The 16,546-nt window shown below is 54.2% G+C and overlaps 1 protein-coding gene across 1 annotated transcript in view; it reads right to left on the bottom strand.

Annotated features, from left to right (window-relative positions):
• Positions 1–1,707: 1,707 nt before the first annotated feature.
• UBASH3A (ubiquitin associated and SH3 domain containing A) overlaps positions 1,708–16,546 on the bottom strand; it is a 41,950-nt gene continuing 27,111 nt past the window's right edge. The window contains exons 9-12 of the mRNA XM_055313689.1: positions 11,856–11,978; positions 9,925–10,017; positions 7,286–7,430; positions 1,708–1,771 (exon numbers count right to left, since the gene is read on the bottom strand). Coding sequence (XP_055169664.1) covers positions 1,708–1,771; positions 7,286–7,430; positions 9,925–10,017; positions 11,856–11,978 — 425 coding nt within the window. The remainder of the gene's footprint in view (positions 1,772–7,285; positions 7,431–9,924; positions 10,018–11,855; positions 11,979–16,546) is intronic.

The following is a 16,546-nucleotide window of genomic DNA, read 5'->3' as shown; positions in this document are numbered from 1 at the left end:
ACCTGCAGACTCCTTTACATTCAGAGCCAGAAACATGACATCACGAGTGAAATGAAATAAGGGACGGACACTCTGTCTTTCTCCCAGGGCGTGGGACTCCAAAGCCAAGAGCCCTTTGCGTGGCCTGTGTGTTCTTTGTAACGGGGCTGCTTCCCCGTCTGGATTCCGGGGTCCACCCTCTCCACTCCTCATGAGCTCCGTGGACCCCATGCCCCCAGCCTTGCCTGGGAGACTGCAGGGGGCAAGGCCCGCACTTCCCACCAGCCTCCATCCTTGCTCTGTGAGCGGCCAGGCACAGGTCAACCACGGTCCCAAACCACGAGAATGCAGCCATAGGCCTAGAGCACGGCGGGAGGGGAAGAAGGCCAGTCGGGGGTTCACTGGGCCGTGGTGGGATTTTGTCTGGGACGCATTGGTGGTCAGGACAGGTGTGACCAGTGGGGGGCCGTGGGGGAGGATGCCATGGGAGAGACTCCCCCATCACCCACCTGGACCAACTGTCTGAGAGTCAGAGGCACCACTGGATTGACGGTATCCAGGCAGATGTCCCCGTGCTGGTGGGTCTCTCCTGTGAGTCAGGGCAGGACATGCTCCCCTCGTTTGCAAAGCCACCTCCCCCTCCACTGTATCAAAATGGGGAAAGGGAGAAGCTGGGCAGGCCTGCACTGAGGGTGCGGGGGTGTCTCACATCCTTATACTGGGGCCCCGATATCCCAATGTGTGGGGCAAGGGGGATGGAGTTGGCCCCAAAGCCATATCCATCCTTATCCCAGACCTGTGATCGTGTCCCTTACAGGGCAAAGGGGGGGACCGTGCCAATGGGATTCAGCTGTGGATCTGGAGATGGAAGACTGGCCTCCTGTAATCCCAAGAGACCTTATAAAAGGGGGACGGGGTCAGAGGCAGAAGGTCATGTGGTGGTGGAAGCGAAGGGGGTTGGTGCTTGCAGGTGCTGCTGCTTTCGGAAGGAGGCAGGAGGGCAAGGGGTAAGGGGCCAGACGCCCCCACCTGCCAGGGCCTCTGGGAGGAAGGCAGCCCCCTGACCTATCTTTTCCTGCCCCCCCCCCCCCCGAGCTGTAAACTAAGCTGTGCACTTGTTTTTAAAACTGCATGTCGTCCCTAATGGCTGCTCCGTGGTGATTTGTCCCCGCAGCAGTGAGAACACTAGTACCAAGGAGCAGACACCGAGCAGCGGTTCCCCGATTTCCAGCAGGGGGGTGGTTTCCTGTTGCATTTTATTGACTTCTATACCCCCTTGGGCCCGTGTGGAGGGAGCCAGAAGGTGATGGGAACAGAACAAGGACATCGACAGGGAACTCGGCTCATCAGAACACGTGAAATAAAGTGGGCACCTCCATCCGGTCCCCCGTGGTGGGTCACGGTGGCTCCTTCCCTCCGGGCCACGCGGCAGGTCCCCAGGATACGAGGGCTGCGCTCACGGGGTGACAGTCCACCAGTGGCAGCTGCAACGGTGACCGCCGATGGCAAACATCCGGGGATCTAAAAGTGCATTTCGTGCATCAACAAATCACATCGAGGGAGCGTCGGACACCGTCGGATGCCGGCACCGCCTGGGCTCCGCCAAGAGCTTGGTGCGCTCACGGCGGCACCGAGCGGAGCGTGGACGCGGCGCCTAGCGGCCCACCAGCCAGTTCCGCCAGTTAAACGCCGAGTTCGAGCCGTGGGTCAGCGTCTTCACGGGAGGGTTCACCAATTCCCATTTGCCTTCCTCTTTATTTTCTTCACAGAAGCACATGCCCAGAGAAGGAATCTAGGACGGAGTTTTTAATCACTTGTTAATATTTCATGGCAGGTCAATCGATTTTACGGTCACTCTGAAGCCAAGCGGCAGGTCCTGCTGGGCCAGGAGGTGGGCGTGATGGGTCCACGCTGGCAGTGCTGCCTTAGCCACATGCCCGCGGCTCACGCAGCCGTCCTGGGGCGCCCCCCACCACGGACGGGGAAACGCCTGCGGACGTTATTGTTGGTCACACTGGGGTGCTGCTGGCAGGGGCAGAGGCCAGGGATCCCGCTAACAGCCTGCAGTGCTCAGGAAGGCCGTGCCGCCCCCCACCCCCCTACACGGAAGCACCTGCCGGAAGCTCAGCAGGGCCCAGGCTGAGAAGCCCAGGCCTGAGGACTGACTTGCTTTCTCAAATTTAGCATCACAGCAAGGTACCGGCATTATGTTCAGAGCCCGGAAAAAAACCAGTAAATGAAACTTCAGACCTCAACCTCTTCATCTGCAAAATGAAAGTGTTCGTGTAGATTTTTTTTCTAAGGCTTTTTGTTTGCAGTTTGCATGTTTTGCTTTCTTTTTTGTCTTCTCTCTTTTGATGCCTGGAAATTCCTTGGTGAGAGAAAGTTTGCAGAAATTCCAGCAAGCAGGGCCGTCCGTGGAGGCTGGTAGTGACCCAGGACGCTCTCTCCTGCTTAGAGAGACTGTGTGTGTGTGTGTGCACATGTGTATACGTGTATGTGTGTATGCACGCACATGTATGTGCGATTATGTGTGCATATGTGTATGTGCAAACACGGGACACCAAACCATCAGGACAAGAAAGTCGTGGGAATTTGGAAGTTCAAGGCTGGCATCTTGAGAAGCAGAGGCCAAGGATTGGGGGAGAAGGTGGAAATCTGGCCGCAAAGACAAATGGGGTTTTGCAATAGCACCAGATTTGCCATTCCGTCAGCAACTGGCACATGCAGGGTGGCCATCATGCGGGTGACCTGAAGTCCCAGGGGACCCTGGGGAGGGGTGCAGGATCAGAAGCGTGCAGCATGGGAACACACAGAGGGAGACAGGTAGCTCTGCAGGGGTGAGAGCAGCACTTGGGGAGCAGATGGTGCAGGGGCCACCAGGAGAACCCCCAGAAAAATCCATCGTCACCCAGCATGGCCTGGAGGCTCGAGCCCTATATTCAGTTGGTGGCCCAGGACCCCGAAGGGCTTGGGAATATCTGGGTCACAGTTGGGAAGGCCCACCTTGGAGATACTTTGGAGGGGACTCATGCTTCCACTCGGGGCCAGAGGAAGCTGAATGAGAAGAGGGAAGGTGCATGCAGGTAGGGTGCTCTGACTCACCCCCCACGTGAGGGGGGACCAGGCTTTCACCGGCAGGGAGAGCCGGACACCGAGAGCCAAGGACTTTGCACAGGCACAGAGCCGGTGTTGGCTGGCGGGGCCTGGGGTCTGTCCCTCTGCAAACAAGCGGTGGCCAGTCATGATCCTGTGACAATGTTGCCCAAGGAACCAGCTCAGGGACCCATGTCCCATCACAGCTGTTGTCTGTACCGCTGCACTCCCAGCCTCAAGATCATCAGTCAATTGATTTAAAAAGGACAAGGACAGTAGGCTCCGTCTGGCCCTGAGTAGATGCTCAGGGCAGGAGCAGGGGGTGAGGCTGAGCCACTCGTGTGTCTGCCTTAATTCATCTCACTGACCTCTGGGTGATGGTCATCCAGCTGGTGCAAAGTTCCCACTGTCCTCTACATGCGGGTCACCCGTAAGTATCTGCGTAGCCCTGCCCGGCCCGGGGAACGTGGGCTCCTGCAAGGCCTGTGTGTTCCATGGTGGCCTGACTCCGAAGGCAAGAGGCTATGGCTTCCTCTCTGTCCTCCAGCCCCCCGCCCTCGAGTCCCCAGAACAAGCCAGGCCAGCAGCTGTCCTTTCTCTTGGCGTCCACATGGCTTACTCCTCCCTGGACCATTTGTACAACTACTTCCAGGGATCACCAGGTCTATTTTATATATATATATATATATATATATATTTTTTTTTTTTTTTAGATTTTTTATATTATGTGGGCAGCAAATGGCCAAAGTTGCCATAATGATGTTAAAGATGATAAACTGCTCCCGTCAGCCCCCCCCCGCTCAGGGCTGCCCTTTGCAGAAGAGCAGGTGTGCACATTCTCAGGAGACGGGGTGGGTGGGGTGGTCCCTGCTGCCCTGGGTGGGCCCGACTCCTGTTTTCACTATGAGTAGGAAGCACGATGACCCTGTGTGCTCGGGGTGCCGGACTTCCTGGCCCAAAGAGGAAGGGGGCAGGCACGTACCTTTCTCACTAGCTGGGCGAAGTCTCCACTGTCCCGGGGCGGCAGCCCAAGGAGTGGGCGCGTGCAGGAGTCCAGTGCCGAGCCGTGGCTCACAATCAGGATGACGCCCACTGGAGAGAGAGAACACCTTGGGGTCACACGAGGCACGTGGAGTGCCTTTTTCTTTTTCTTTTTTCTTTCTTTAAAAAAAAAACGAGGGTCCCCAGAGTTGTTGGGGGAAACACCTTGTGACGCACAAAGCCTTGAGAGGCCCCGGGTAGGAGGCAGTGTAACTGCGTGTGCGTAGTCTGGGGCGCATCACATCCTCGGGCACGGTCTGGGGGTGTCGGCGCCTGCCGTGAGCTTCGGGGGTGGGACTGCACTGTGATCTAGGCCTCCGCCTCTTGCAGGACGCAGTGGTGGCTGCCGGCCGGGCCGGGTCCCTTAGCTAGAGAGTGGGCAGCCAGGTGGCCACCATGAGCCTGCTGATGCCTCGCGCTTGAGTCCACGGGTGGAGCGAGTCTCCGGCCGGGGGGACCCACTGGATCCACCTGGGGGACGGGGTCGGGGGCGGGCCTCCGCGGCAGGCTAGGGCGGATGCAGAACAATCCGTTCACGCTGCCTGCCTCCCAACTCGACTCCAAGTTCTCCAACGTGGCCGAAGCCCTGATGTGTTTTCCTGTTCATTCCTGTAGCCTCGGCCTCCGAAGTCACGGTGCGGCGGCCAGGATGCCGTCTGGGGCGGGGACGCGCAGCTTGGACCAGCTTGGACTCTCGGTGACTTGGGCAGGCGGGCTTCAGCCCTCCCGGCTTCCGAGTCACGAGGGTCACTGTCTGCTCAGGGCGGTGGGCAGTTAGCAGGTGACGCCTGGGAAGGGCCCCCTGCGCGGGGACCCGTAGGTGTTGGCTTTCACCCTCCAGCCCACCTGAGTTTTCCATTCCCCCTTCGCCACCTGCCACACCGGTCACCCTCCCACCTTGCTCACGCGCTCCCCTCTGGGTCGCCGTTTGCTTCCAAATCCTGCTCGTCCTCCGTGTCGGGCACGGGGGCCAGAAGGGCCGTGTTCCCCGTGCAGGTGAGGAGCACCCACATGGGGCCCCGCGGGCGCCGGAGCTGCTAGAGCAGATCCCAGGGCGTGTTCCGGAAGGCTCGCCCCTCTAGAGGGTCCTCAGGGGGGCAGAGCATCCCGGGGACACCAAATCTCAGCTCAGGACAGGCTTGGAGTCATCAGCTGGAGGGTGTTGGGCGGAGGCAGGGCCCCAGCCCGGTAGGGATGGCTCTGATGTCATCTTCGTCCTATGGTGCCTCGATGTGGTCTCGGGGACGAATGGGACTTCGGTAATCAACCAAATGCCACTGAGATGTGGTTTCCAATAGTAGGCTTCCCAGGGTGCCAGCCAGGCAAAATTGGGGGCACCGGCTACGGCGAGGTTCAGGTGCCTCCCCGCAGGGAGCCTGGGTGCGCGTCCCCCAGGGGCGCCAGCGGCTCTCCGGGGAGGCCACGTGCTCTGCTGTCCCTGAGAGCCCAGACGGTCGCCCCTTGCCAAAGACACCTACGCCCGCATCTTGGGGTGAGGGGTGGGCAGGACCCAGGGCAGGGGAGGCGGGCCTGGTGGCCTCTCACCGCCTACCAGACGCTTCTTCACGTTCTTCAAAATTCCTAATATTCCAGATGTTGTGCTCCTCCTTTCCACAACAATAAATATTCGGACTCCCCGAGGGGAGCGTGTGCGCCTCCTCCACGTAGGTTTGCCCCGCGGCATTGCATCTGCCGTCCGACTCAGCGCTGACCAACCAGACACGCTTGCCAACTTAACATTTTTTTAAGGGTTAGTTTTCAACTTTTTTTTTTTTTTTACTACGGACACTTTCGAAGATCCCCAGAGAGGCCCGAAGGTGGGCCCGAGGCATCCTGGAGCCGCATGTTGTGACATTCGCGCGTTGCCCACCGTCGGAGCGCGCCCCTGCCCTGGCCCTGCCATGTGAGGACTCTCCCCACCCACCTCCGTCACACCTAACAGGATCCACTCGGTTTCTTAGGTATTCCCACACTCAGATTCCACATTGCAATTTTTCTGATGGTCCCAACCATCTGCGCGTACGGACGCCCCGTGCCAAGCGGCATTCAAACGCGACCTGACACCTGGCTCTTCCATCCTTAGGCTCTCGTTCCCTAGGAAGCAGATGTGCGTGGTTTGTGCTGACCCGCTGTCCCGGGTCCCGTTGGCTCTCAGCCTTGGAATTGGGTCCCCGGGGTGGCAGGGGACATGTGTCTACGCGCCCCGCTCCTGCAGAGGCCGCCACGCAACACGGTTGGGGCCCCGCAACACGGTTGGGGCGGGGGGCGAGGAGGAGGTGGGGGGCATTCCTAGGTGCGTAAAATGGGCCAGTGCCTGGGGGGGGGTTGTTGGCCCTGCCGGGGACGGGGAGGCACTTACCGTCCTGTGGGCAGGTGCTGATGATGTGCTGTACGCTCACCGCACACCTGTCCACATACTCGTCGTAGCTCTCGGCTGGCAGGAGGGAGGCGAGAGGAAACGCAGGCCTGAGGAGGAGAGAGAGGAGCCTGCCACGCCGTGGCCCGCGAGCCGGCGGCCCCTGGAGAAGGAGAAGCCCAGCCCGGGGGCCCCTCCTCGAGCCAGGGCACGCAGCCGGGTGGCGTGCCCCCAAACCGCAAAGCGCCGGCGTCCGATCTCCAGCAGCGCCCTCCCCGAGTACCAGGAGGGTTTTGTGATGGCAAAGAGTTGGCCACGGGCAGAGGATGAGGGAAATTGGCTCCCCAACCGCACCCCAGCCAGGCTCCTGGAGCCCGAGTCTCCCAGGCCTGTGGCTGGGCTTCCGTGTCCAACCGTGTAGACTCAGTAGCAAGACTCCGGCGAATACCGTGAAACCGGAGCCCCCCTCCCCATGGTATGGGCTCCCCCTCCATACCTGAGCAACCTCCCCCATGCCCCGCCACCCCCAGGTGATGTCCTGGCACCCCTGGCACTCTGGCCTGCCTTCCGCAAGCTGCTGCTGGAGCAGTTTATGGAGCGTTCCCCCCACAATACCTTTGCACCCCCCACCCCGCTCTACTGCTAACACCCCCACTCGTCCTCGTTATGCTGCAGCCGGTCCCATTCTGCTCCCCCGTGCAGCGCCCTCCCCTCCCTTCCTTACCATCTTTAACAAGTGGTGTGAATATGCCTTCTTGAACGAGACCCAGAGAAGCACCCCCGCCCCGGGCAGAAAGCGAGGGGACGGCATACCTATAATCCGTGCTCACGTTGAAATCCGCCTCTTTCAGCTCATCCAGGGTCATGAGGGTCGGGGTTGTTTTGCCGGACTCCCACTTTGTCCACTCAAAGATTCCGGGTTCCACTCTTATCTTAATTTTCTTCTCCAGTTTGAGCTCTGTAGCCAACAGAATACGAGTGTTTGTCACCTTCCAAGTTCAGTTTGCTTTTCATGTAAGTGAGTCTCTTCTTATACCCATTTAAAAAAAAAAGTGGGGTTTTTTTTGGGGTGGGAGGCACCTGGGTGGGTCAGTCAGTTAAGCACCTGACTCTTTTTTTTAAAAAAAATTATTTATTTATTCATGACAGACACAGAGAGAGGCAGAGACACAGGCAGAGGGAGAAGCAGGCTCCATGCGGGGAGCCCGATGCGGGACTCGATCCCGGGTCTCCAGGATCACGCCCTGAACCAAAGGGAGATGCTCAACCATGGAGCCACCCAGGCATCCCAAGCCTCTCACTCTTGATTTTGGCTCAGGTCATGGTCTCAGGGTCATGAGACTGAGCCCCACATTGTGCTCCACACTCGGGGGTGGGGGTCCGCTTGAGATTCTCTCTCTCTGCCCCTCCCTCTCCCCAAATAAATAAATAAATAAATAAATAAATCTTTTTAAAAAAGTGGCATTGTTTTTTCTTTCTTGGCAAGTATTGTTCTGTGATTACTCACAGCCATGCTATTTATTTTTTTAAAATTTTTAAATTTTATTTATTTATTTATTTTTAGCCATGCTAGTTCTGAGTCAAAACCCACCGGGCTGTTGGAAGGTATCCGAGGAGCGGTGATCCCTGTCCGTCAGGAAGGGACCAGGACTGCGAGCCACCACCAGAGCTGGGCTCACCCTGGTGCTCACCTTGATGGTCCAATACAACTCTACAGCCAGACCAGCACCGGGTCCGGTCCTCGGCCAAGAGTGAGAGCACACCACATTGGCCAACCCAATAATCCATGGAAAAGATTGGGGAGCACATTAGTCACATCGAGGCACCACTTTGACAAACAGCCCAGACTGCGCAGAAGGCGAAGGTCCCTCGGGACACCTGACTTCTCCCAGCTACCCCTCCCGAGCATTTCATACCTTGACTAGAAGACCTGTGATGTAAGGCCAGCTCTGTGAGCAGGGCCTATGAGGAATGTTTTCATTTGAAGTGGAGCAAATGTCATTAAGCTCAACTGTTGGGAATAAAATCTGTTCCCAAATTGCATCCCAGGTCCGTGGAGCAGGTTCCTTTGCCAGACAGAGCACACTTAGGTAGGGAGCTCCATGGTCTAACCAGACTCCTGAGCTCTCTCTAGCCTGTGGAGCACCCGTGTCCACCGTGAATAGGTCACGTGAAGGAACAGTGGGAGAAGTTCCCAGACGGATGTGGCCACCCCTTCTGGGGAGCCACCTTGCAGCCAGAGTGGGTCACGCTTTGGGAAACAGTCCATCCAGACGGCCACTGACACAGCGTTGAAATTAAGGGTAGCAGGTTAGCATCTCACACGTCCTTCTGGAAACAGATGCTTCCAGGACCCGGGAAGAAGGCTGAGCGCCCTCCTCTTTCTGCTCGTGACTCTCTCAGGCATCATGATAACAACAAGGACTCAAAGTCCATCGGGGATCCTACTAGAGGCGTTGACGTCATCCCCACCAGGAAATATTTCTGGGAGCTTTTCATCGCACTTCTCAAGCCCACCCGTCGTGAGATCCAGCTGTCCACCTGCCCCCCACATCTGTGCTCGCAGGAAAGCCCCAGGCCCAGCTGGTGGGCGGGTCTGCATGTAAAGTCGTGCTCGCTGACCTCGGTGGGCCCTTCGTCGGGCCGCCCAGTCGCCATCCTCCATCTCCCCACCGTGACCTGATAGGTATGTCATAGCACCTCGGCGCCCCAAACCTCCAGAAGGCCTTCCCGTCCTCACTTCCGGCTGCTGGCCCGACTCCCTCTGTCTCTGAGGAAGTGGAGGCAAGCCCCCTCCCCACGTTTGCACACCTGCTACGTCTGTGTCCACCTGCTTTGCCTTCCATCCCATCGTTGTGGAGCAGCGGCCTGTGCTACTGCCCTGTGAACTACACCATGCCCCCCCTTCCCCACACAAGAGGGCAGGGCAGGGGTCCAGCGGGAGGTGCAGAACCAAGGCCCCCAGAACAGGCTGCCCTTCTCTGGCAAGAAATTTCTTTTTTCCTGCAGGCCGAAGCTGCAGGAGGCCTGCTGGTGGCTTCCCAATGGACACCAGCCTTTGATGGTGCTGGGCAGCTCCCAGTAGCCAATCCCCTTGCCCTGGCAAGAGCCACGGGCTTTGGGCTCAAAAGGCACCATAGCCATTCCCAGAACTCTGGGTTCTGACTGCCCCTCCTCAGATTTTTTTTTTTAACACATATGGCAGATGCAGGCCCAAGGTGGACAGCGTGACGACAGGCTCCTGGCACTCAGTTACAATCCTGGCATTCCAGAAAGGTTGACAGGCTCAGTGCCTGCCAACAGCTCCTGGAGGGCTGCTCCGTGACCCTCTTGCTCCCTACATGGCCACACGTCACCACTCGTCCAAATCTTACCCCATTCACTCCCCTCTGCCCGTGGAGTATAACCACAAGGTCAAGGCTACGTGAGAGCTCACTGCAGTTCTCACCGACCTTCCAGGATGTGCTTGGCTGTCTGCACACAGCGGAGGGCTGGGGAGGTGAAGACGGAGGTGACTCTGATGCCACTGTCCAGTAGTGCTTCCCCTGGAAAACAGCAGGTGGGGAAACACCTCTTTGTAACTGTAGCCTCCCATGGGTGGCTCATACCTGCGGTAGGCAGGACCTTAAGTGGCCCCAGGAGTCCCGCCCCCTGGTGTGCACAACCCTGTCAGCCCCTTGAGTGTGGCTGGAAGCTGTGAATGAGATGAAGTGGCACTGCTGGGTCTGCATTGTGTCATTTGGCAGGAGGGGGTTGTCACCATTCAGGTGAGCTCACTAAAAGCAGAGATTTTCCTCAGGCTGTCACAGAAGAGAAGCCAGAGAGATTCAGAAGTACAGCGATTTGAGGGGTGCCTGGGTGGCTCAGTCAGTTAGGAATCTGACTCTTGATTTCGGCTCAAGTCATGATGTCAGGGTCATGAGATCGAGCCCCGTGTCAGGGGCTCCATACTCAGCAGGGAGTCTGCTTAAGATTCTATCTCTCCCTCTCCTTCTCCAGAGGAAAAAAATACGGGTATCCGACATGCAAGAGATTCCCTATTGCTGGCCTCAGAGATGGAGGGGGCCACGCGGCAGGGAACTTGGAGGGTGCTGGGCGCTGAGTGCTGCCCTTTGCTGACAGTCGGCAGGGGAATGAGGCCTTTAGTACTACAGCCCCACAGAATAGGATCCCCCCGACAACCTTTTGGGAGAAACTGGAAGTGCTTCCAGGAGCCTCCAGATGGGAGCTCAGCCCAGCTGACAGCTGGCTCTCAGGCTGGGAGATCCCGAGTGGACAACCCAGCCACGCCGTGCCCAGGCTCCCACCCTACGGAGCTGTGAGCCGACAGGTGGGTGCTGTTTTAAGGTTTGGTAATCGGTGCTGCAGCAACGGGGAACTCAGACTACTCAAGGCTCATGGAAGGACAAGCTTGGAGGCCACATTCCATGTCACAAAATTAGAGGGCCCTATTCTTGGGAAAGAAGGGGATCTTCTCAGTAGGATATATGCACGGAGCCAAGGGCAGTGTGGCTGTAGAGGAAGCTGTCACGGGCTGGCCTGTGTTGCCACAAATTCACATGCTGGGGTCCTCCCCGTGTGACCTTCTTCGGTGTCTTCCTAATGGTGGTCAAGCTTCAGTGAGGTCGGTCCCTAGGGGGACTCTAATCCACTCTGTCCTTGTAAAAGAGGGGGTTTGGACATAGAGACAGCAAGTGCCCAGGGAGGTGTCCACACACCAAGGTGAGGGGCCTGGAGCGGACGCCTTCACGGCCTTGGGAGAACTTGGACTTCCAGAACCTCGAGAGAATAAATCTCTGCTGGTGACGCCGCTCCCCTTTGGCACTTTGTTATGGAACCAAGGAGAGGCCGACCACCGCCCACAGGGACACGGGAGCGCAGGTCCTGGGCTCCGTCAGCAGGCCCGCGCAGGCCCACACACCTTCCTCTCTTCCTCATTCATTAAAGGAAGCCGGATGAATTCATTGGCTTCTTTGGCCCAAAAAGCCACTCATGTGGAACCAGAACCCCAGACATAAAGCACAAGCCCAAACAGACAGATTTTGAAATAAAATCAAAGAGAGGATGTGCTTTTTAAATTTTTAAACTGACATCGTAGTGTACGCAGTGGTCGTTGGTTTTTCTCCCCACTCTCGTTCCTTCCGTGCCTGTCCTTTGCTCCTCCTGACTTCCCTTGGGTCCAATCCCTGCACTTCCACTCGCTGGCTACGTGACCTTGGGCAACTGACTTAACCTCTCTGTGCCTCAGCGTCCTCATCAGCAGAGTGGGGATGAAGCTAACACTGGCTCCGTGGGCCTGTCGCCAGGGCCCGGTAGGCATTGGTGATGATCGTCGCTGTGATCACTGTTACCACCTCCCCGCTAGCATGACCCCCACACATACCCGCCATCCTGGACTGGAAAATCCCACACGATGATAACGGAGGGTCATTTTCAAAATCTTTGATACCGTTGCTCCTTCTGGGCAGACTGTAGGGGAAGTTCAGGTCTGGTCGGTAGTATTTCCCTGCAGCATAAATAAACACCGGGTGTTCAGATCCGCGCATCAACCTAGGGCACATTTAAACCCCCATAAGATCCAGACCCATATCGGAAGCAGGACTATCGCTTTCACTTAAATTGTTGTCAACTGTGTGTGTGTGTGTGTGTGTTTTAAAGGTTTTATTTATTTATTCATGAGACACACGGAGAGAGAGGCAGAGACACAGGCAGAGGGAGAAGCAGGCTCCATGCAGGGAGCCCGACGTGGGACTCGATCCCAGGACCCTGGGATCACACCCTGAGCCACTCAGATGCTCAACCACTGAGCCACTCAGGCGTCCCTCAACTGTGTTTTTTCTCGCATATGCTCTGTGAGGTGGATTCAACTGGTGAGATATTGGTGCTTTCCTGAGCACACGTTTCTTAAAACACAGACACGGTTTTAGCCTCCGGAAACACGACGCCCTCTTTGTCCCCTGGTGACGCCTCCCAAAGACTCACTCAATACAATTTTTCCTGATTAAGAATGGAGTGTCTCCATTACTGATTTAGCTTAACTTGACAGGAATCCCAAGTTGCCATTAATTGCGGAGGCGAAATTCTAACGACCCCCAGAGCTGACAGTGTGTCATATTGTCTCCGGGGACCGAGTACACAGGGCCGGGATGCTCCTGCGTTGTGCGTTATTGAGCCGATTGCTGAGGCACACCTGGAAATCAGGAGCCTCCGCGGGGACTCCCCCCACCCTCCATCTAGAGGCTGCGGAGGTTCACTCTGAGTTTGACCTTGAGCTCCACGACCTGACAGGCTGGTGCAAATCCTGGCACCATCAGTTACTAGTTGTGTGATTAGAGGCAACTGACTGAATCTCCCTTATCAGTGAAGAGGGGAAATGATAAGGCTGTTACAATGAATCACTGTGATAATGCCCAGACCCCAGGGCCTGGCTCAGGGGAAGTGGTCAACAAGTGGTAAGCCTGAGCTCACCGTAATTATCCATCACCCCTGCAGAGGACGCTATACTATGTCCAGCTCTCACGTCCTCCCAAGCAATCCCAAGCCTCCTGGCGGCCAGCAGATTCTAGCAACCGAGTCATCTTTTTCTGAGACCTGCTGTATATCCGGGGAAGGCCCTGTCACATGCCCTGCCTGGAGCATGCCAGCCCAGCCCTTCACGAACACAGGGAGGCAGCCTGCTACTTTGAACGCCTTGGTTTTTCTAGTTCATGCACGATTTTCCTGAAAGCTCCCTCCCTGGAACTTCCATTGGCAGAGACGTTGTTCGAAGAAAGGTCTTCATTAAATGCCAAAATATACATCGTGTTTGCTGGGAAAAGTGAATTTTTTTTTTCCCAAGAGAAGGTCAGTCAACTGTGTTATATTCTCAAAGGCATCTATGATCCACAAAAGGTGAACCAGCGCCATGTGGGTATCTTGTTCTCATTGACTCTATCCATGAGAGGCAGAGAAAGCCCAGAAGAAAACAAGGACCTGGAGCCACGTTAGATTCTGATGGTGTAGAGCTTACAGGTGCGGGGGGTGACCTGGCCATGCAAGGTGTGGATGCGTGGCCCAGAAGTGAGCAGAAATGAGGAGGCTCAGGGGAGAGGCTGGAAGCACCCCCATACATCCCATTGTAATGGATTAAACATGTGATATGTAGGATTAGGACAAATTAGGCTGTCAGTGTTCACTGCATCAAGGGCGGCTTTGACTGGTACAAAGAGCCACCAGGAGCCTCTTTCAAGCTGGGATTCTCTGTTACCTTAAAATATCTCCCCTGGAGGTGACTCAGTCTTTTGTCTGGAGGACCAATATTCTTCCTCTTTCCATGACGTCCCATAACTGCTTCGGGGGCTGGTTGTTTCATGTGGGTTCTCACCCCACCACCACACGCACGCTGACGTGGGGTGCCATTTCAGTCTGCGGTTCCAACCATTGTCCTACAAGAAAGTTTCTTCTAACTGCATGTGTGAATGCCAGTTCACCTCATATCCACCTCTTGTCCTATTGTTTCTATCCTGAGCCTTTGTGTCTCTGATTGATCTTTTTTTTTTTTTTTTTTTTTTTCTGATTGATCTTGTTTTACAGAGACAACCTGAGCATCACTTCATGGGTCCTTGCAGATACGTTTGGTCATGATGTAATCTTTTTAAAAAAATATTCTTATTTATTTATTTATTTATTTATTTATTTATTTATTTGTCTCCAACAACTATGCTTTATATTTTATTATATTTATTTCTATTTTATTATTGAGGTATTGACATACAATGTTATATTACTTTCAGGTGAACAACATAATGATCTAACAATTAGCTACATTACTCAGTGCTCACTAAGATAAGTAGTCACCATTAGTCATTCTACAACATTATTATAATATTGTTGGCTATATTTTCTATGCTGCAGCATTTATCTCCATGACTTATTTGTTTCATACCTGGAAGTTTATGCCTCTTAATCCCCTTCCTATGGTATTTGTCTTTGTCTGACTGAGTTATTTCATTTAGCATTATACTTTCTAGCTCCATCCATGTTGCTGTGAATGGCAAGAATTCATTCCTTTTTATGGCTGAATTCATAGGTATTCGTGCACCCCAATGTTGATAGCTGTGTTATCTACAATAGCCAAATTATGCAAGGAGACAAGGGTTCATTGGTAAATGGATAAGGAAGTGGGATATATATAAAACATGGAATATACATATTACTCAGCCCTCAAAAAGAATGAAATCTTGCCATTTGCAGTGACATGGATGGAGCTAAAGAGTATTGTGTTGTGTGAACTAAGTTAGAGAAAGATACACCGTATGACTTCACTCTCACATTTAATTTAAGAAACAAAACAATGGAGCAAAGGGAAGAAAACAGAGAGATCCAAACCAACCAACAGACTCTTTACTATAGAGAACAATCTGTTTGTTACACAACCTGCTTCCACAGGGAAACACCACCAAAAGTAAACTATTAGGTTTACTACATCATGGTGAAAAGTTTCTGCACAGCAAAGGAAACAACCAACAGAATTAAAAGCATCCTACTGAGTGAGAGAAAAGATTTGCAAATGATATATCCGATAGAGTAGGGATCCAAATATCTAAGAGCTTATAGAACTCAACACAAAAAGACCCAAGTTAAAAAATGGGCAAAAGACATGAACAGACATTTATCCAAAGAAGACATCCGGATGGCCAACAGACACATGACAAGATGCTCCACATTACTCATCATCAGGGACATGCAAAGTAAAATCACAATGAGATACCACCTCACACCTGTCAGAATGGCTAACGTCAAAAACTCAACAAACAATCGTTGGCAAGGATGCATAGAAATAGGAACCCTCACGCACTCTTGTGGGGAACGCAAACTGGTGAAAGTTTCACTGCTACTGTGAAAGACAGTATGGATGTTCCTCACGAAATTAAAAATAGAACTACCTATGATCCAGTAATTGCTCTATTGAGTATTTATCTCCAAAACATAAAAACACTAAGTTGAGGGGATACATGCACCCTACTGTTTATTGCAGCATTATTTACAACAACCAAATTATGGCAGCAGCCTAACTATCCATTGATAGGTGAATGGATAAAGATGAAGTGGTATCATACATATTTTTATTTATTTATTTATTCATGAGAGACACAGCAAGAGAGAGAGGCAGAGACATAGGCTGAGGGAGAAGCAGGCTCCATGCAGGGAGCCCGACGTGGGACTCGATCCCGGGTCTCCAGGATCACTCCCTGGGCCAAAGGTAGACACTCAACCTCTGAGCCACCCAGGCATCCCGGTCATGATGTAATCTGCTCAGAATTTTCCTGCTGTGGGCTGAGCACCTGCCCATGGTTTTCCCTAAGCATTTCCCCTTCTTCTCGGCCTGCTGGGCTCTGGGAGGAATTCAAAAAGAGCTTAGCTAGCCCAGCTACTGCGAATCTCACTATGCTCATTCAGTATCTTCATTTATACAGTTAGCTATGGCTTAGAAATAGTGGCGTGCTGGGCTTTCCATTAAGGGACGTGCATTGGCACAGACGTGGCTCATTGGTAGAGACGGCTTGTGGGTTTGCTGTATTCACAAGCACGGTCCCTACTTAGATCTCGGAATCCGGGGGGTGAAGTTGCATGTTCAGAATATGTCCGTGAGTTGAGTGGGACAGTTAAATATTGTAGACAAGTGGCCACAGCAGTGCAGCAATGAGCCTGGGAGATAGGGTCGTGCCAGCAGGTGAGTTCAGAGACTGCAGGGCACAGTGACACGCTCTCAATGCTACTCTCATGAACCACTACCACTATGTGTGCGTCCAGAATAAAGGTGACCATCCGTGCGTCACACCAGCAGGCTGCTGCCTATTGGTAACCATTCCTCCATCTTCCACAAAGCATTTGCAGTAAGGTGCTTACAGACGGCGTACACCCTCAGCGCACATGGACAATGCCCGTGGCGAAAGATGGAGCATGTACCCCTCCCACATACATTAGCTCTGCGGAGTCGCTCTCAAGAATGGTGCCATGGGAGATCTGGCTCAGGAAGCCGAGCAGGGTGCCGTTTGTTAGATACATCTACTTCCTGGGTTTAGACTCTTCCGG

This window comes from Nyctereutes procyonoides, unplaced genomic scaffold (assembly GCF_905146905.1).
Source record: "Nyctereutes procyonoides isolate TBG_1078 unplaced genomic scaffold, NYPRO_anot_genome, whole genome shotgun sequence".
NCBI classification, from domain to species: Eukaryota; Metazoa; Chordata; class Mammalia; order Carnivora; family Canidae; genus Nyctereutes; species Nyctereutes procyonoides.
This window is presented reverse-complemented; position numbering and strand designations above follow the sequence as displayed.